The sequence below is a fragment of the Schistocerca piceifrons genome, chromosome 4 (genome assembly GCF_021461385.2).
Source record: "Schistocerca piceifrons isolate TAMUIC-IGC-003096 chromosome 4, iqSchPice1.1, whole genome shotgun sequence".
NCBI lineage: Eukaryota > Metazoa > Arthropoda > Insecta > Orthoptera > Acrididae > Schistocerca > Schistocerca piceifrons.
This window is the reverse complement of record NC_060141.1, coordinates 236353713-236376125: the sequence shown is the minus strand read 5'-3', so window position 1 is coordinate 236376125 and position 22413 is coordinate 236353713. Positions and strand designations below refer to the sequence as shown.

General features: G+C 37.5%; 1 protein-coding gene across 4 annotated transcripts in view; it reads right to left on the bottom strand.

Moving 5' to 3' along the window:
* The window catches only part of LOC124794959 (ATP-dependent DNA helicase DDX11), a 162284-nt gene extending 142365 nt beyond the window's left edge, over positions 1-19919 (bottom strand). For 2 of the 4 annotated variants that reach the window (XM_047258675.1, XM_047258674.1), the window contains exons 1-2: positions 19577-19918; positions 2397-2516 (exon numbers count right to left, since the gene is read on the bottom strand). In XM_047258675.1, the coding sequence (XP_047114631.1) occupies positions 2397-2516; positions 19577-19708 (252 nt within the window). In that variant the 5' untranslated portion in view covers positions 19709-19918. Of the gene's footprint in view, positions 1-2396; positions 2517-19576 lie in introns of all 4 variants that reach the window. The other 2 variants (XM_047258678.1, XM_047258677.1) reach the window with 2 other exon arrangements.
* Between the last annotated feature and the right edge of the window lie 2494 nt (positions 19920-22413).

Below are 22413 nucleotides of genomic sequence, written 5' to 3'. Positions count from 1 at the left end.
TTCATGTAACTAACTGCTTCTAACAATGCATTTATGGAAATCAAGTTAAGGCATTGTTTCCTGCATCTGAAATGTGACAATTTTTTATAAACAAGAGTCTGCATTACTAATAATTACCAGTCTCAGTAAGCTACATGATGTGTACAAGAACATTGTGTACAACAATATTGTGAAACAAAATTAAATCCAAATTGCTTACCCACAAGTAGGTCCTGTTTGTCTAGCTGAAACTAACTTCCTCACATGATTTACGTGCTCAAAACCTTTAACCTTAGCATGCTTTATTGTAGCTCTCTTGTATTCTACAGCCCATTTCATTCCTTTCCTCCTTTTTTGGACATTATTTTCTTCATTTTCAACAACACCAATATATAAAGAACTGCTTTCAGATGCCATTTTCGTTTTCAACTAACATATCACAGGTGTACCAAGCAAAAGAGTAATATAGACATTTTACCAAATTGAAGCTATACATGAATATGTTAACAATTATCATTACCTCACAAGCACAACAACTTAAGTCCTGGACTAAGGCTGTTTTACCAGTAAACAATAATGTTCTGTTACTGGAAATAATGTACAGAAATTAGGGACTAAAGTCTCATTGGTATTAAGTGATGCATGTTGGGTATTGGAACATTACTGTTCCCATAACTCAAAACCATGAAAATGTGGACTTAAAGTCATTTTGCAAATTCATGATTCATTTAATGTTTAACATTTTACTATCAAATTTTAATTTACTGTGAATACTCTCATTTTCATGCAATTAGTAACTGAAAATTAAAATACGTGTTTATTAAAAAATTACGATTCAATATTTGTTAATTTATTTCTTCATCTACGATTGTATGACTTTTACACTATGCACTCAGTTACCAGAAGTTATGTTAATTAGGTGGAATTGTTTAGTACTTACTAGTGCTTGTAAATCTTCTAATCTTCAAGGATGATGTTCAGAGATTTATATATATATATAAATACATTTTTTTCAGGCATTGAGCTTCAAACCCTACAAGTATAAAGAAATTCAAAGAGGGCCAGTCTGTAATGCTCTGTGTATTTTAGTTACAAGAATAACCCATCAGTTTCTATACACAAAGTTACAGTCTACATCATTGCTATAAGATGAAACATGTAAATTTGTATATATAAACTGACAGGTTACTCTTGTAGTCTACATACTCTGATGTGAAGATGGTCTGAGGAAATCAAAACCGTTCATTTTTATAAAATATATGTAATCCATACAGACAATAAAATTTGTTAGCAAGCCAACAAAGGCTGTCCCACAACTATCTGAAGCTGCCTTACTTATATCAGTCATTTTGTTCCAATGAACAAGTGAAACCTTACTCGCAACAAGTGCTATGTCAGTATGACCTGTACATGCCAGATTGTCACAATATGACAAACACAATTCCACTGGACTCATCACTTTGCAGATTCAACTCCCTTTGACATTGAAATGACTGCAAAAGGACACAAAATCTGAAGATAATTTTAAATAAATGAGAGTACAAAGCAAATCTATATCTCAGCTGTTGGGTGAGACGGAATACTGGAAGTCTGCATGTACCCAGCCTCATTATCAACACCATCATATTCAACAGACAATAAAATATCTAATGGAACAGAACAACAGTGTAAATAATGCGGTATTGGCCGGTAATCTGGTCAGCAGCACTTTCAAATATGAGTGCCGCCATGTTTCCTACAGCTACCACTGTGGCATGAGGGCCCTGCCACGAACAATTACACCAGTGCCAGTGAGAGGAAGCATTCCTCCTCTGGAGCTCCAGTGGCAGGTGTACTTGAGTTTCAACATTCATGCACAGAGCCCCATTTTTTGTGTTTGTCATCTGAATAATATTTACAGACTTTCATAGTACCCAAGGCTCAACATCATCTGAATAGACATTGTATTGGAGAGTGACAGATTTATAAATCTTTTGTACAGCATTACAAACTTACGCTGCTAATTCAGCAAAAGAGGTATGTATTATTTTTGGTATTTGATATCAGATGTAGAATATATTAATATCTGAACTCCCTTTTCATGAAAGGCATCTCTTCCTCACTCCTGTATCCACTAAAGAACCACCTTGCATGCAAAGGAAGTTATAACAAATACCTAACTGCAAGACACCACAAGATACACATTTGCCAAGTAGAGTATTAAAGAGAATCTACTATATGATCACTATACAAAGAATTAAGAGAGACTGAAAGATAAGGTACATGCATTTATGCTGCATGTATATTGGCCTCGGGGTTCTTATATTGTTTCACGAGATTTTGAGCAAACTGACAAATTTGAGTCACTTGACATCTGGCAGTTCACCAGAATATTCAAGGAACAAGCTATCCTATTCTTGGCTATATTATTTCCTTACCTCTAGTTCTTCCAGTTGTAAAGTCAGGGCTGCCATCTGAGCTTCAAGGTCTGCCTGGCACCTTGTCTCGTGGTCCAACAGCCACCGCAGTGCACCACAAATCAGACTCAATGATTTGCCCTGTGTGTAAAAAAAGCATTAGATCACGTTTTTTGAGGAGCTCTCTCTCATGCACTAACAATTTTATTTAAAAATATGCTGGAATTGGCAGTCATGAGTGTGTGTGTGTGTGTGTGTGTGTGTGTGTGTGTGTGTGTGTGTGTGTGTGTCTGTCTGCAACTTGACGTGTCTTCTTTACGGTAAATAGCAATCTGTCTTTTCCTACCTTGTTAAAAAGTAATGTGATGTGCCACATTCAAGTATCAGTTTAAAGTAAAGTAACCTCCCGAAAAACAACAAATTTCAAAACTTACATCCATATTAAATGGTACAAGCTTAGATGACAGCCAAGCAGACAGACATCATAGAAGGAAAAGAATTAATTGTTTTAAGGGTATGTAAAATGCAAACCTTCCCCCCATGAACCACGGACCTTGCCGTTGTTGGGGAGGCTTGCGTGCATCAACGATACAGATAGCCGTACCGTAGGTGCAACCACAACGGAGGGGTATCTGTTGAGAGGCCAGACAAATGTGTGGTTCCTGAAGAGGGGCAGCAGCCTTTTCAGTAGTTGCAGGGGCAACAGTCTGGATGATTGACTGATCTGGCCTTGTAACGCTAACCAAAACAGCCTTGCTGTTGTGGTACTGCGAACGGCTGAAAGCAAGGGGAAACTACAGCCATAATTTTTCCAGAGGGCATGCAGCTTTACTGTATGATTAAATGATGATGGCGTCCTCTTGGGTAAAATATTCCGGAGGTAAAATAGTCCCCCATTCGGATCTCCGGGCGGGGACTACTCAAGAGGACGTCGTTATCAGGAGAAAGAAAACTGGCGTTCTACGGATCGGAGCGTGGAATGTCAGATCCCTTAATCGGGCAGGTAGGTTAGAAAATTTAAAAAGGGAAATGGATAGGTTGAAGTTAGATATAGTGGGAATTAGTGAAGTTCGGTGGCAGGAGGAACAAGACTTTTGGTCAGGTGAATACAGGGTTATAAATACAAAATCAAATAGGGGTAATGCAGGAGTCGGTTTAATAATGAATAAAAAAATAGGAGTGCGGGTAAGCTACTACAAACAGCATAGTGAACGCATTATCGTGGCCAAGATAGACACGAAGCCCATGCCTACTACAGTACTACAAGTTTATATGCCAACTAGCTCTGCAGATGACAAAGAAATTGATGAAATGTATGATGAGATAAAAGAAATTATTCAGGTAGTGAAGGGAGATGAAAATTTAATATTCATAGGTGACTGGAATTCAAGAGTAGGAAAAGGGAGAGAAGGAAACGTAGTAGGTGAATATGGATTGGGGCTAAGAAATGAAAGAGGAAGCCGCCTGGTAGAATTTTGCGCAGAGCATAACTTAATCACAACTAACACTTGATTTAAGAATCATGAAAGAAGGCTGTATACATGGAAGAACCCTGGAGATACTAAAGGGTATCAGATAGATTATATAATGGTAAGACAGAGATTTAGGAACCAGGTTTTAAATTGTAAGACATTTCCAGGGGCAAATGTGGACTCTGACCACAATCTATTGGTTATGAACTGTAGATTAAAACTGAAGAAACTGCTAAAAGGTGGGAAATTAAGGAGATGGGACCTGGATAAACTGAAAGAACCAGGGGTTGTACAGAGTTTCGGAGAGAGCATAAGGGAACAATTGACAGGAATGGGGGAAAGAAATACAGCAGAAGAAGAATGAGTAGCTTTGAGGGATGAAATAGTGAAGGCAGCAGAGGATCAAATAGGTAAAAAGACGAGGGCTAGTAGAAATCCTTGGGTAACAGAAGAGATATTGAATTTGACCGATGAAAGGAGAAAATATAAAAATGCAGTAAATGAAGCAGGCAAAAAGGAATACAAACGTCTCTTATCAACAGTAAGTTCAAAATGGCTAAGCAGGGATGGCTAGAGGACAAATGTAAGGATGTGGAGGCTTATCTCACTAGGGGTAAGATAGATACTGCCTACAGGAAAATTAAAGAGACCTTTGGAGAAAGGAGAACCACTTGCATGAATATCAAGAGCTTTGATGGAAACCCAGTTCTAAGCAAAGAAAGGAAAGTGGAAAGGTGGGAGGATTATATGGGGGGCTACACAAGGGCGATGTACTTGAGGACAATATTATGGAAATGGAAGAGGATGTAGATGAAGATGAAATGGGAGATATGATTTTGCGTGAAGAGTTTGACAGAGCACTGAAAGACCTAAGTCGAAACAAGGACCCCGGAGAACTACTGACAGCCTTGGGAGAGCCAGTCCTGACAAAACTCTACCATCTGGTGAGCAAGACGTATGAGACAGGCGAAATACCCTCAGACTTCAAGAAGAATATAATAATCCCAATCCCCAAGAAAGCAGGTGTTGACAGATGTGAAAATTACCGAACTATCAGTTTAATAAGTCACAGCTGCAAAATACTAACGCGAATTCTTTACAGACAAATGGAAAAACTGGTAGAAGCAGACCTCGGGGAAGATCAGTTTGGATTCCGTAGAAATGTTGGAACACATGTGGCAATACTGACCTTATGACTTATCTTAGAAGAAAGATTAAGGAAAGGCAAACCTACGTTTCTAGCATTTGTAGACTTAGAGAAAGCTTTTGACAATGTTGATTGGAATACTCTCTTTCAAATTCTGAAGGTGGCAGGAGTAAAATACAGGGAGCAAAAGGCTATTTACAATTTGTACAGAAAGCAGATGGCAGTCATACAAGTCGAGGGGTATGAAAGGGAAGCAGTGGTTGGGAAGGGAGTGAGACAGGGTTGTAGCCTATCCCCAATGTTATTCAATCTGTATATTGAGCAAGCAATAAAGGAAACAAAAGAAAAGATCGGAGTAGGTATTAAAATCCATGGAGAAGAAATAAAAACTTCTGTCAGAGACAGCAAAGGACTTGGAAGAGCAGTTGAATGGAATGGACAGTGTTTTGAAAGGAGGATATAAGATGAACATCAACAAAAGAAAAACGAGGATAATGGAATGTAGTCGAATTAAGTCAGGTGATGCTGAGGGAATTAGATTAGGAAATGAGACACTTAAAGTAGTAAAGGAGTTTTGCTATTTGGGGAGCAAAATAACTGATGATGGTCGAAGTAGAGAGGATATAAAATATAGACTGGCAATGGCAAGGAAACCGTTTCTGTTTAAATGTCAGGAAGTCGTTTCTGAAAGTATTTGTATGGAATGTAGCCATGTATGGAAGTGAAATGTGGACGATAAATAGCTTAGACAAGAAGAGAATAGAAGCTTTCGAAATGTGGTGCTACAGAAGAATGCTGATGATTAGATGGGTAGATTGCACAACTAATGAGGAGGTATTGAATAGAATTGGGGAGAAGAGGAGCTTGTGGCACAACTTGACTAGAAGAAGGGATCGGTTGGTAGGACATGTTCTGAGGCATCAAGGGATCACAAATTTAGCATTGGAGGGCAGAGGGGAGGGTAAAAATCGTAGAGGGAGACCAAGAGATGAATACACTACGCAGATTCAGATGGATGTAGGAAGCAGTAGGCACTGGGAGATGAAGAAGCTTGCACAGGAAAGAGTAGCATGGAGAGCTGCATCAAACCAGTCTCAGGACTGAAGACCACAACAACAACAAAATGCAAACTAACCAATGAGTTGGTAAAGCAAGCAGCTGATAACATTACATTAAGTTGGTGATGAAACTTATATTAACTAACAGTTTTAAAATTTGGCTAAATCATCATTTCTCTACAGTATCACCAATTTCAGATATGTAATAATGACCAAAACAAAACAATCTCATAAAATAGAATTGGGATAGGAGCAATATATATTTGTATAGACATCAAACAATTACTTGCACTTAGTCTGGTGAATACCTCTTTCTTCTTTCATTACTTGTACTAGTTTTTTTTTTTTCTTGTCCCAAATTCATAATCAACACAAGATGGACAGCTCTTTAGGAAATGCAAGGTTATGACAGACCTTTAAGTGGCAAATGTGGGGATCTGGAAAGGGAATAACAAATAGTTGTACACAATATCAATACAGCCTGCAAGGACTCGTAAAGTTTGACAAGATATGAACAGTGCCAAACCTCAAAAGACCTATGTTCACAATGATCTCAGCCCACGTATGAGACGTTCTGAATCAACATGAGCGGTTTATGTATTGATCAGTAGGGATCTTAAGTCTCTAGTCAACATTGTCAATCACATTGTATGTAACCCAGAGGGTCGAGACTTTGACTTACCATATAGTATGTACAACATTACCCTCAGCCCCCTCCATAGAGTATAGCATATTCACTAAAATTACCACTGTCAGCATAGAAAATTAGATGCAGGTAAAGGGGCAAACTGAATTTAGAAGTGGATGCAGCACAGCGGGCCTTTGGCAAGTTGTGACCAAAACTAAAAAACTGAGCAATAAATGTGGAATCACCATTTTGTCTGTCATTCACAGATTACGAGAAATCCTTTGACTCAATTTTCAATGAAATTTTTACTATAATTCAGTTAACATAACTTTATGATTGATGCTTCAGCTTAAGCGTGTCACAGAAATGATAACCATTATCAGCTGGATAAGCTACATTGAAGGTGAACTGTGTGACAAAGATTATTCTTAAGATTTCAAGAGTGTGGGATACGGACAAATTATCATAATATTAAATTCTATTTCACACCAAAACAGCCTGAACTCTTGGATAGTCCGATCATTTAAGCTCCATGTCTTACTGCTGCCAGACAGAATCAAATGTGTATCCAGGTCACAGGCTTGTAAATTTACTGTCAAAAATAGGATTGTGTTTGCCATATTAATTTCATGACTTTTTTTTGTCTCTCCTGCTTCTTCCCCACAATATTTATCCACATATTGTTGTTAGTTGACAAGAACACGATTTCATGACTTGATTCAGTAACATCGTCAGCGCCTTCCTTCACAAGGAAGACCGCCAACCTTCACAAGGCACTCCATGTACCCACAAAACAGGCAACACAGCGAGCACGTGTCGCTCGAGAAAGAACTGCAATTGGATGGCGACTGGCACCAACTGAAACATCAATCACAAAGTTATTTTAATCAGAGTAAACATTGTGGTGGTAGAGTGATCTGTAGGCTACCTTGAGAATTAAATTAGTTTAGAAAGTGACAATCTGTTTGTGAAAGTGAAGTCTCGGTTGAATGCAGGCTTGGCTCTTGGGTTTGGTTCAGGGGGAGTCACAGTTTTTCACTGCCTCCCCCCCCCCCCCCCCCCCAATATAATGTGCTGTCAGCCTCACAGTTAACGCATCACAGATGTCTAAAATTTTAATTACAAAGTCTCTCTGTCTACAAGCATACTCTTGTAAGATGGGCCCCTGTAAAGTTTTACCAGTATTTATTTAGTGAACATTATGATCATTAGTCACTGACCAGTTAACAGGGGAATATATGAGGTAATGTGTGTGCTAAAGGTAAATATAACAGCTTTACTTTTGGACCTGCAAGAGCACCAGGCGACTTGATATGTTTAAACTCATATGTATATTCCTTATGTATTGAATTTACTTATCTTCCACTGCTTTAGTTTACACAAGCATATTAATCAAGAACTGTAACTCGGATCTACATCTACACCTCTTGAAACTACTGTTAAGTGCGTAGAAGAAGGTATGTCCCATTGTACCAGTTATTAGGGTTTCTTCCCGTTCCATTCAAGTATGGAGCATGGAAAGAATGAGCATTTGAATGTCTCTACATGTGCAGCAATTATTATAATATTATCCTCGCAATCCATGTGGGTAATATGTAGTATATTCCTAGGGTCATCATTTAAAGCAGATTCTTGAAACTTTGTTAATATAGTTTCTCAGGATAATTTATGTCTACCTTCAAGAGTCTTCCAGTTCAGTTCCTTCAGTATCTCTGACACTCCCCCATAACTAAACAAACCTATGAACATTAGTGCTGCCCTTCTCTGTATATATTCAATAACGTATGTTAGTCCTATTTGGGACAAGTCCCCACACACTTTTGCAACATTCTAGAACCAGTCTCACAAATGATTTGCCAGTATACTCCTTTGTAGAGAGTTGCGCTTCCCCTGTATTCCACCGATAAACTGAAGTCTACCACCTGTTGTACCCACAACTGAGCCTATGTAATAAATCTATTTCACAACAAACTGCTACAACCAGGTTTTTGTATGAGTTGGCCAATTCCAGCTGTGACTCATTATTATAGTCATAGGATACATTTTTTCATTTTGTGAATTGCATTTTTTTTACATTTCTAAACCTTTCGCAAATTGCCAGTCTTTGTACCACTTTCAAATCTTATGCAAGATCTGTCTGAATATTTATGCAACTTCTTTCAGACAGTAATTCATTATAGGTAACTGCATCATCTGCTAAAAATCTTAGGTTATTATTAATATTGTCCACAAGGTCATTAACATATAACATCAACAACAAGGGTCCCAACACACTTCCCTGGGGCACACCCACAGCTACTTCTACATCTGACAATGACTCTCCATCCAAGATAACATGCTGTGTCCTCTCTATCAAAAAATCCTCAATCTAATCACAAATTTCGCTTGATATACCATATGATCGCACTTCTGAACATAAGTGTAGGTGTGGTACTGGGTCACATGCTTTTCAGAAATCAAGAAATACAGCATCTACCAAACAGACTTGACCCAAAGCTTTAACTTATGTGTGAGAAAAGTGCAAGTTGGGTTTCGCATGAGCGATGTTTTCGAAATCTGTGCTGGTTTGCATGGAGGAGGCCATTCTTTTCGAGATACATCATTAAGTGAGCTCAGAATATGCTCTAAGATTTTACAACAAACCAATGTCAAGGACACTAGTACAGAATGTGACAGAGATTCAATTGGGCTCTGGAGCTTTGCTCAATTTCAACAATTTTGGCAGTTTCTCAACACCACTGACTAACACTTTTTTCATTCATCTTTCCATTGGTATGAGGATTAAAATTGGGGCAATTCTCCTGGGTTTTCCTTTGCAAAGGAGCATCTGAAAATGGATTAAAGAATTCCATCTTTTGCTTTGCTATCTTCTTTTTCAGTTCCTGTCTCACTCGTGAGTGACTGGAGACCAACTCTGGTACAGCCTTTACATAAAATCAGAACTTCTTTAGGTTTTGTGAAAGATCATTTGACAATAGCCTGCTATAGTAGTCACTGATGGCTTTACTTGTTGCTCTCTTGACAGCCAAACATGGTTTATTCAGCATCCCTGTCTAGAGTACTATGCTTTGTTTTACACCTATTTTGCAGTAGTCTCTTACTCTTAAAGAGTTTCTTTACAGTGACTGTATACCATGGAAGTTTCCTCCCAATATGAACTGTTCTAATGGGTACATACCTATTCAGCACACAGTTAACAATTCTTTTGAACTTGAGCCATAGTTCCTCTGCATCCTCCTGCACTGTGCTAAAAGTTTTAAGTTTCTCATTCAGATATGACACAACTGCTTTTTTTTATCTAGTATATAATGATTCTACTTGTTTTAATTGTCCTTTGTGCTTTGGTAATCACTGTTGCCACAAATGCATCATAGTCAGTGATACCAGATCCGATGTCGACATTTTCAAGGAGGTAATTTGTTGAAATTAGGTCCAATCTATTTCCATAGTGAGTGGGGTTCCGAACTATCTGTTCTAGGTAGTTTTCAGAGAACACATTAAGTAATGTTTCACAGGATGTTTTGTCATGCACAAAACTAATAAGATTGATGGATGATAGATGTCTCCACTGATGCTTAAAGTACGACATACCTACTAATTTCTCTAATGTTCTCAGTTACATCAGGAAATGAGTATGGTGGGTGATAGGATGCAATTACCATTTTATGCCCACCCCATACTGAGGCTTGCCCAAACAATCTCGCATGCAGCTTCATCTTCTATCTCAGTGGATTTGCATTTCTTGCCTATTGTGACAAATACACCATCTCCATTTCCCATTAACCTATCTTTTCAACACACACTTAAATTTTCTCCGAAAATCCTACTGCTGTCGATTACAGGTTTCAACTAGCTTACTGTACCTTGTACTATGTAAGCTGCACTGTTTTTCAAGAGCACTTCAAACTCAGGCATTTTGTTGTGAATGCATAAAGCAAGAAACTGGCAGTCATTACCAAGGTAAAAGAAAATTAAAAACAGTCCTTGTTAGCCACTGCTCTCCAAATTACCTAATTACCTAGACAGCATTAAACATTTTTGTTAAATATATGCCAGGCTACTGTCTTCCTTGCAGATGCATACACATTCAGAAATTCTTCTGTGGAGTAGAAACAGTTTTCTGACAACTATGATTTCCATTTGTGTTTGAAGTTAATTCTTTACTTATATTTGAATACATTGTGGGAGTGAACAGTGAACAAGTGTTACAAATATTTACTATCAAAAACAGTCTTGATCACAATTTATTTATTACAGTGACCGGTTTCGACCACTACTGTGGTCATCTTCAGACCAATGAGTAAGCACCTCCTTCTGCTGGAGAATCACTACTGAGCGTAGGCATTTTAGAAGTTTTATAGTACAGGATTTCTAGTTTATGTTCTTGTGAACATAAATACCTAAGCGTTGTTCTGTGCACACACAGAAGTGATAAGGTGGCCATCTCAGAATTTAAATGTATTTGGTGCATGGATACCTACATGTCTTAACAGTAGAAATGCCAAATACCACTGTCCTAACTAACCATTTTTGTAAATTCGAGTTTGGAGGCTGAAGAGTGTGTATTCGATTGTGAGTCAGGCATCAATTTCCATATTTTCGGAGACCTACTACTCAGTAATCATTTGACCTGCAGAGCTCAGTTTTGTTAAGCATCTAGTATGTACGCCACTAAGTCCATATATAATCAGTAAAAAGTAGGCTACATCATTCATATGTTTTACGAAAATGTTGAAAACACAACTTTCCCATGCTGTGCTTTAAAATTGTGATTTTTTTTTTTTTTTTAATCATAACTATGCACGGGGAAGCAATGCAGACCACGTGTGCACTGTAACTTTTTAGTAATAGTATTAAGTATAAATAATAATGAAAAGTTAGTAACATCTTCCATGGATCTTTTGCATGAACGATTGTAATGATGAACAAGTCATTAGACATTCACATCGTAAATTAATTTGAACATACGGTTAGATTCTGAACATTTCTAAATTTCATTTATTTATTTACAAAAAGAAAAGAAGATATACAGATGTGTGTTATTAATTCCTATCCACCACTTTTTACATCTTATGACAGAAATTTCTCAGTATGTTATCAAATTTTACTTTGCTGTCCGTCAGACATTTTACATCCCTGGGTAAATGATCAAAAATTTTTGTTGCTGTACTGTGCAGCCCTTTCTGTGCTAAAGACAACCTTTATGTGTAGTAATAATGTCAGTTTTCCTTCTGGTATTGTAATTACATACCTCATTTTTCTCTTGAACTGTAGTGGTTTGTTTACAACAAACTTCATGAAGGAATAGAAGCATCATCTTCAGCTGTGTTCTGGAGAAAATCTCAGAGAATGGACTTCCACACTGTCAGCAGAAGCAGGACTGGGTACAAGAAAGACAACATCAGTGTACCCTGTCTACCCTTTGCTGATGATCTCACCCTATTGGTCAACAGCATGGAGAAGGTTACCCACGAACTACAGAGCCTCTACAGTATGGTGGCAAAAACCGGCTTAAGGGTCAACACAGAGAAGATTGAGTTCATCGCCAATATAAAGCAGGCTTCTTCTACAATCCCACTAGGAAACAATACTATATGTTAAGTTACTGCAGTCAAGTACTTCGGAGAATGGATCTCAGCAAGTGAGAGTGAAACCTTGACCATAAACGCTAGGTGCACCTAGTTGAACTCTATGCCTCTACGTGCCTCTTGATGAATCGAAAGGGCCCACTCAGGAAACTAGAAGTTAAAGAGAGGAAGATCCTGAGGAGAATACCAGGATGCATAAGAGAGGAAGACAGTACCTACAGAATCAGGCACAATAACGAGCTCTACGAACATCAGGAAGACAGTCACACGTATAAGGAAAAGGCGACTGACCTTCTATGGGCACATGACCCACCTGAATCACTCCAGACTCACCAACAGGATCACAGTGACAAATAGGGGAAGGGCATCCAAAACCAAGTGGATCACCTCAGTTAAACCAGACTCAGAGGAAGTGCAGATCCCATTAAAGACAACCAAGAACCAAACTCAATACCGACAGGCCATCCTGCAGGGAGTCTTCCCACTGTCTCTCACAAGCAAGAAGTGTACAGTCACCACTAGACCTAAATGGACAGATGAGAGGAAGCAGGCTCACAGCCAGAAGATGAAGGCATACTGGGCCAAGAAAAAGCAGAAAATTCTAGTGGAGAGTTAAGACGAGCCCCATGGTCTCTAGTAGGCTGAAACGAATTGAAAAATAAATAAATAATTTGAAGCAGTAACAGAATGCCTATCTCCTTAAACAGATATCTACAAGATGATAATGGGTGAGCACCACATACTACTCTCACAGCAGGTTTTTGCACAATGAAGACTTTCTTTACTAAAGTTTAGTTACTCCAGAATATTATTCCATAAGACATTGTTGAATGAAAACATGCAAAATATCTCATCTTACTGGTGTGTCTAACCTCAAAATTTGCAATGACTCTAAGTGCAAATGTGGCTTAACTAAATTGTTTTAGGAGTTCCAAATTAAGGTGTTTTTTTGCCACCTCCCCCATCAATATGGACCCCTAAGAATTTTGTAGATCACACCCTATTTATTATGTCCTCACCATGTGTTCCACTTATTATAGGTGTAACACCTCTTGATGTGCAGAAATAAATAAGCTGAGTCTCTTTAAAATTGAGTGTGAGACCATTCACAGACAACCAGTCAATGATACTTTCAAGAACTTTGTTTACCACTTCTGTATGTATGTTTGTATAGATCACAATACTAGTGTCATCTGCTTGTTGTATACTAGATGGAAGTTGGTTTACATACATGAGGAACAGTAGCGGACCTAAGATGTTCCTGGACTATATTGCTTGAATTAATAAGTGCAACTTTCTCCATTCTTTTGGTTACATGACACATTCCACACCCATGAGAATCATCTCATTTTTGGGTCTATAGAATGAAAACTGAATCTAATGTAATCTAAACATATGACATTAGTACCATCAATCCCACAAAATGTCAATTTAGGCTATCTAGGAGAATACCGTGGTTCACACTGTCGAATGCCTTAGAGAGGTCACAGAAAATAATTATTTAATGTTTGTAATATCTGGTGCTTGAACATGTACATGGCATTTTCAGCAGGGCAGCCATTCTGAAACTGATTTGCTAAGAATACTATTCTTGCTAAGGTGAGATACTGTTCTAGAATATATCACATTCTCAAAAATTTTGGAGAATGTCAGCGTGAAATAGGTCAGTAATTACTGACATCTCTCTTACCACGTTCCTTAAAGATGGATTTAATAATGGCATATTTCAGTCTCTGGAAAAGTCTTGAGTTAGTGATGCATCACATATTTCAGTTAAGACTTGGCTTATTACATGGGAATCAATTTTTAGTACTCAACTGGAAATACCGTCAAAACCAAACAAGCTTTTATTTTTGAAAGAATGTATAATTTTCTTAATTTCAGACAAAGAAGCTGATCATACGTTCATATGGTTGAATTTTATGAAAGTTACATTTTCAACATGTTGCTCTGGACTGTTTGTCCCTATGCTTCCTACTATATTGAAATATGATTATTAAATACATTTGCTGCCTAAGATTCTTCATTTATAGCTCTTCCATTCAGTTCAACAGTGCTGCTGTGTTGTTCTGTGGCTGTTTGTCCTCTCTCGTTTCACTCCATTCCATATTGCCCCAGGTCTGTTGTCAGAAGTACTGATTTCTAACATTATGTGCATGTCCTTTAATTTTTTAATAACCTTACTTAATAACTTTCAGTATTTTTTGTAGTGTGCAACTACTGCAGAATGCCTACTTGTTCTTGCCAAAAGGCATATTTTCCTTTTCCTTTCACAAAATACTTTAATCCCTCTAGTGATCCATGTTTTTACCTGGCTGTTTAGTGGCATTTCTAACTAGTTTATGCAGAAAGCTATTTTCAAATAATGATATGAATTTATCATGGAATACATTATATTTTATTTTAGCATTTGGTTCATTGTAAATTGCATCCCGTGTCACCTTTGTAAACTATTCTTAGAAACATTTGTGCTGCAACGGGAAATCCACAATGGAATGTAACAATATCTCTCTCTCTCTCTCTCTCTCTCACACACACACACACACACACACACACACACACACACACACACGACTGCAGTCTCAGGCAACTGAAACCACATTTGTCCTGCAATCATTCATTATTCTGATTTCCACTGAGGAGTACTCATACTGTAAGGTGCTATGTTAATTATCCTAACTATATGAGCATCATGATCAGAGAGAGCATCTGTTGCTTGGTAAACAGTTATTTTCTTACTCTGAGCTTCATCAAGGAAAACTTTATAAATTAGGGTTCTACTGTTTTTATCCATCTGAGTTGCAAAGGTAATTACTGAGGGCAAATTGTAGGATCCAAATAGGTTTCCATCTCATTTTTCCTATTAGAATCCTTTAGAAAATCTACACTGAAGTCACCACACACTATTAATTGCTTGCTACTGTCTGACAGATCCAGATTCCTCACAAATAGTTCAGAAGATCCCAGATCTATATACAGTTTCAACCAAAAGGACATTATTTTGCAGCATTAATTCACAAGCACACACTTCTATGTGCTGATCATTACAAAATCTATTTGTCTCATTGTTTTTGAACTTGTGTTCTGGGTCTTAATGTATGTAATAATTCCGCCCGTTCCTATGTTAAGCATTTGACATTGTAATTAATATTTCTTACCATCACTTAAAGACGACTGTGTCGCAGAAAACATCAAATTTGGTGAACTTCGAAGTCCAGAGGGGTTGGGGGGGCAGGGATTGTTAAGTAGACAGTTGAATCTCAATTTGATTTTTTACTGAAATGTTTACACATCTGGTAGCAATCTTAGATGCAAAGAAGAACATCCTACTTCTCTTTGTTCATTGGCAAAGAATAAAATAAAAATGCCACTTACACTTACCACCCACAATCACCACTACAGGGAAGTAGTAAATAAAAACCACCTGCATTCCTTGAAAAAATGTTCCTGATATATTTGTGGTCGACCTGCAGAGCAGAACTGTAAACAGGTGTGAGCTGTAAACAATTGTCAATCAGCTTTCTTAACTTATATGATGTATTTGACTGTTGAATCTCTTTTCGGTGTAAATAATTACAAGAGAGAGTTTGGTCGATAAATGTGATGACATATCCTTATTCTGTTACTGTAAATTAGAAAGACAACTACAATGAAAGAAAAGAAATGATGCAAATGAGACACATTAATTACTTTTTACATATTTATCAGTACACATAGTTACTATATTCTGCAACAACAGTTTCATAAACAAATTCAAATATAAAGAAGGAAACTAGTTTTAAAATTCTTCCACCCTGCTTATAACTTTGTTTTCCTTGACATCTTGATCCAAAAACACAATGAGTTCACTAAAAGGTGAGAGATATGATATGTTCACAGCATTTATTGTCAAGTTTATACAACCATCCACTGTGACTTTGTAATGATGGGACGTGCACCTCACATACAATATTAGGGAAGGGGACCCAAACGGCGTCTTTCCCACTGGGCCACCAAAAGAATTGCAGTTCAGCAGGAGACATGCAGTTGAGCTTTATAATTCATGTGATGTCCAGCAAATTTGTCCTATGTATTGACTTTTATTATACTTGAAAGCCACATACTGCATAACTTGCAGCTGCTCCTGAAAAACATTTTATAAGCTTCCATAGCAACATTGTCCCCAATTGCATTTGTTGAAAGTCTCATCATTAGAAAGGCGTTACTAGCAATAATTAGACATGCCTGGTGTGATAGTGTTCCTCAAACTGTCCTTATTAAACAGTATCTGTGTTCCAAGAAATATTCATATGATTTGATCTCCTGCCAAGAAACAAAGAACATATTAACACTTTGCATTTTTTGGAGTGCCCATGAGAACAGTGCAACGATTCTTCAGATGTAATGGAGCTCCTCGCTCAAAAATGTAGTAGGCCCTATTCAACTTGCAGTGAACAGATTCAAGTTTTATCACTTGTTCTACCATCAGGGAGCACTGTCAGTGTAGCATCTACTGCTGGTGTCACAGAGCACATGGTATGTGTAACAAGAATAGTTAAAGACAGCTGTGGTATAATTATTTCTCCAGAAAGCTAGAGAATTAGAAGGTGTCATCTGAAATAGTGAAACAAGATGTAGTGATGTTATATGAAGATGACATTTTTTCAAGACTTCATGCATGGAAGGAAAGATTATATTCCATCACGGTAAATAACAAAATGATTCAAGTGTAGAAAAGGCTTATTTTAGATAACCTGAAAAGAGTTCGACACTAAACACTCTACAAAAAATAGGGGGTTTATATGTTGTTGTTGTTTCTTCACAGGTGATCAAATCGTATGAAGGTGTCTTGAAACACAAGAACACAAATGCATCATGTATTTCAAGTCACTACTGTTGACACCATTCTAATGAAGAGACTCTCAATAGATGCAAATGGGGGCACTGTTGCTACGGTAGCTCATGAAAATGCCGTGTTGGAACAGCTGCAAGTTAGACCACATTTGGATTCAAATATAATAAAAACTGGAATAAAACACATTTCCTAGGTATCACAAGAATTTAAAGATGGTGTGATTAACTGCATGTCTCCTGCTGAATCGCATTCTCTTTCATGGCCCAATAGGAAAAATGATGTGTGTGATCTCATCTCAAATATTGTATGTAAGGTGGCTGTACCATAATCACAAAGTCACAGTGCACAGGGAGTATGAACTTGCCAATGGGTGCTATGAACAAATCATATCTCCCACCTTCAGGTGAATTCATTTCATTTTTACATCAAGATGTCAAGGAAAACAAAGTTATTAGCAAAATGGAAGAGTTTTGGAAATACAATTTCCTTCTTTATATCTGAATTTTAACATCTGTTTATACTAGTATATATAAAAAGTTATTTATGTCTCTCATTACTGATTGCATCGCTTCTTTTGTTTCATTGGAGCTGTCTTTTTAATTTACAGTGACAGAATAAGGATACACCACCAAATTTGTGCACCAAGCTTGTAATTCTTTACACTGAAGACATTTAACAGTGAAATACAACATACAAATTAAAATATGACTGATAATTGTTTTCAGCCCATACCTCTTTATAGTTCTGGCTTACAGTTCAACCACAAATATTTTAGGAACAATTCTTCCAAGAGTACACAGCGTTTTTATTTATCAATTTTCTGTAGTGTTGAAAGAGGATAGTATGTGTAAGTGGCATTTTTATTCTATTCATTGTCATGAATAAAGTGAGTTAGGATATTCATCTTTGCACCCATGACTGCTACCATATATGTAAACATTCCAGTAAAAGAAAAAAAAGAGAGATTTAATTGTCTATGTATCCCCCACCCCACCCCCTCCCCTGTGCTTTGAAGTTCACCACATTTGACTTTGTGATGGAATCGTCTTTAAATGAAGATAAGAAATACTAATTGCAATACCAAATGTTTTTCCATTAGTGCTTCTACTTAATACTAGGACTAAAGGCTTTAGTGCACAAACAGGTCTGCACTGTTTCCCTGTGCAAAGTTATGATTGTTTTTAATCACAAATTTAAAGCTAATGTTGACAAACTGTGTTTTTTAACATTTTTCATAAAAAATCTGAAAGATTTTTCCTACTTTTTTTATATGTTATATCAACTTAGTGGACCAGATACTAGATGGAAAACAAAACTGAGATCTGTAGTTCAAATCATTACTGAGCAGTAGGTCTCTGAAAACAGGGAAATTGATTCCTTACAAATGACCAGATACACACACTTGAGACTTCAAACATGAATTTATCAAAAACAGTTAAGGGTTAGGGCAGTGCTGTTTGGCAGTTTTACTGTTCTAAGACATGCCTGTATCCAAGTACCATATATGACTAAATTCTGAAATGGTCACCTTAGGATCCACCAAAATATCTGTAAGTTCACACAGAATGACCCCTAACAATTTAGAACATCCTGCTGCATTTTCCCCTTTGTCTACTGTGATGGTGTGATGTAATCACATACAGTTGGAAATACATGTACAGCATTCACTGACACTATTTCCAAAGAACAAGATCAAAATTTTTAAGAAAAGTGTTGGAGTTTCTCCATTAGACTTGATCACGATACTTGCATCATCAACACAGAAAACGCCTTCAGCTTGTTTGATAATAAGAGTAGATCATTTACAAATAACAACAAACAATAATGAACCTTGTTAGGCACTTCTCAATTTTCTGTCCTCCAAATTGAGAACTCTACCCGCAATGAGGAACTTATATTTACAATACAGTCTAACACTTATTTTATCAGTAACCAGTTCACACGAAGCTATGTTTGCTCTTTTTGTCCTTCTAAAGAAACACTAGGTGATGTTATTTTAGGGTGTACTGTCCAGGTGCACTTTGTCTGTCTGTTCCTTTCAAAATTAGTGTGAATCTCATGATCAGCATGTAGTTTTATTTTTGACGGGACTTGGTGTTCCCTTTGACACATACCACATCACAGCAATATATTTCAGATGGGTTCCATGAAACATGCAAATAACTAAACATGCAGACATTTGTATTTGAGGAGGATGATTATTGGTGTGATAATATTTGGGATCCTATCTATAGACACATTCACCGACGGCGTGTTTCAACTGAATTATTCGTGAGCTAGAAAATTAGCTAAAACAAAATACACTTGCTAACAGTAGAAATACTTCATGAAAAAATTTCTTTTTTCGTCACGAAGCAAATGCGATAAAATTTAAAACCTGAATACAAACGCAGTTTTAAAAAGAAAATGAAGCAGGTAGTAAAGTTCCAGTACATATAAATCATTGTCCCTAATGAAGTGGAAAATATACTCACAGTGCCTGTAGGACTTTCAAATATTCCCAGTCTCCCAGATTCTAACGCTTCATACAAATTCGTCATGAAATCATGCTGAATGGAATAAGCCGTAAACGGGAATGGGAAAGAATCCGGAGGCTTCAACTCCATTTTACAAACGTTTACACTGTGTAGTAGACAAAGACTTCGGTGCTCACGAGGACGAAGAATACGTGCCTATAGGTTTTTTTCTATACATACATGGTCCTTACTTCATAATTCAACAGTTTCACATCGAATAATCACAGTACAATTAAAAACTGAACAGCATCTGTAACAAAGAAAGATGGGATTTTAAAAAAGGAAATAAACACACTGCCGTTGACATTCAATTTGAAAACAGGTCTTTTCGCGCCGTGTACAACAGGATGGCCAACTGCAGAACTTAGGCCGCCATAAGCCGTCAATAATGCGCAATATTCTCGAACATAGAAAGTGTGGGGGCAGATTGCGGAATAATTATGAGCATGCCAAAAACTTTTGGAATATATTGTGCAACCTGTGGACAGCAAGTCTGCTTGGCGAGCAGTATCGACATTTGACAATATCCTCCCCAATACCTCGTACGGTGAAGTCTCTGGGCATCTTCCTGTTCGCTTTTCGTTGTTCTTGTGTTCTAACGAGACAAAAGAGCGCATTTATTAAAGAGCGTAAAATAGCGCATCGTACTCTGAAAACTATTGCTGGATTTGTAGTGTGTTAGGGCAGATAGTTGTAAATACAGAAATATCGAGAATGAATATGATTTGTTACGAAATACACTGAACGGTACCGGTACCCTACAGTTACCAAGGAAGGTGCTTTAAAACAATTTTAAGTAACGCAAAGCAATGAATAACCGTATACATACAGTACGTATTTATGTGTATGCATACATTACTTACCCGAATCTAATCCTTTAGCGCGTATATTATTACATGATACATTTCCATAATTTTGTCTCAAGTATTTCGGTGACACGTATACAGGATGTGACATGTGCCTCTCATTTCTGTATATTATTTCCCTTATGCTTGTCAGTTGCAAATAATGAAATGAAAAGACTTCCGTCGGGTATCACTAGAATTTTGCAATAATAGTGAATATGTCTCACGTCAGTACTAGCTGGCAGTAGTTATGAAATCCATAAATTTATCATCAATATAAAGAAACAATTTGTACGATGTTTTAAATTACCTAGCAAACTGTACAATGTTTTTAATTTCTTGCCATGTTGCTTCTTATCGGTAGATGTTAAAAATGTGTAAGTTTGAGTCACTGCACAAGTATTCTGTTAAAATTCACTGCGAGAAAGAAAGCAAATCATCGCACTTTGGTAATGTTTGTTTTCTAAGTGATTCTTTTTTTTTTCAAAATTACATCATATACAGCCCATGTAAAACCCACTGATTTTGAATACACAAAACAATTTAGTTTCTCTATGAATATTTCTGAATTTTTAAATATAATGAACCCACCTCCGTGACCAAGGACGCTATTACCATTCGAATTGCAATGTCCTCTGGCCACTTTTACATTTCGAGTCTTCGAAAGAGTTGACAGTACCGTAGAGCAACAGATAAACGCTGATTTAGTGCAACTGGATTTCGCACATTGCAGTGATTTGATCATGGGGATAAGGACGTCCGCTGTAATTTGTCCGGGGGGAGTTGAGGGAGGTGGAGGAAAGGGGGCGGAGGGCAAGCCTCCAAAATTGCCATTTTTAATATGAATTAGTTGGTTACTTCGAGACGCATTATCCTATAAGAACTACATTTTGTAGGTTACATAAAAAGCTTACTGTATCCCACAGAATTGTCATCTACACAGTTGTTACAGGTAGATTACTTTGATATTTAAACAAACAAATCATATAGCAGTTGTTAAAACCATCTCACTATTATTAGCTATATAATGCTACAAGTGGATAAACAAGACGTTTAGCGGAATCACGGGAAATCACTTTTAGGCCAAATTTGTGTAACCATATTTTCGTGTTTATCTGTAATTTAACTGACTTATTCTTAATAAATTATTACGTTTATCATGAGTGAAAAGTGCTTGACTTGCCGTAGAATTGTTAGGTCGGGGCTTTGGTGTGATGGGTGCTGTAGTTTTTTCCATGTGGGTGACTGTAGTGGCGTGGGAATAGGGGAAGTAAATGAGACTCATCAGTGGTTTTGTAGGATTTGTAGTAGAGATAGGAAGATACTGGAACAGGAGGGGAAAATTGCTGCCCTTCAGGCTGAGTTAGACAAGGCCAGGGGAGATCTTGACAGGTTAAGGAGGGAGAAGGGTAAAGAGAGGTGGGAAGTGGCAACAGGAGGAACAGGCCTAGAACTTTGTCTGACAGCTTTATGGTGAATGTGGAAAATAGATTTGACCTGTTGCTTCAGTTAGAAGCTGGTGAGCCTCAAGCAGTTACAGGTGTAGACAGGGCACAACAAACTTTCAGCAGCAAATTGAAAAGTAAGAATGTAGGGAAATCAGTAAAGAGAAAGAAAGTGTTGTTGTTAGGTAGTTCCCATGGAAGAGGTGTTGGCCAACTCTTGCAGGATGAACTAGGATCAGAATACCAGGTCACCAATTTTTTTAAACCTAGTGCTGGTCTGGAGCAGGTGACAGAGGATTTAGGATCACTTTGCAAAGATTTCACTAAGGAAGACACCGTGGTTATAGTGGGTGGGGCAGGTAACAGTATTGACAGAGATCCTGGGTACAGCATAGAGTGTGACCTGGCAAAGATTGCATCAGCATCGAGGCATACCAGTGTTGAGTTTGTATCTGTTCTTGGGCGCCATGACCGACCTCATTTGAACTCTTCTGTCAAGAGAGTT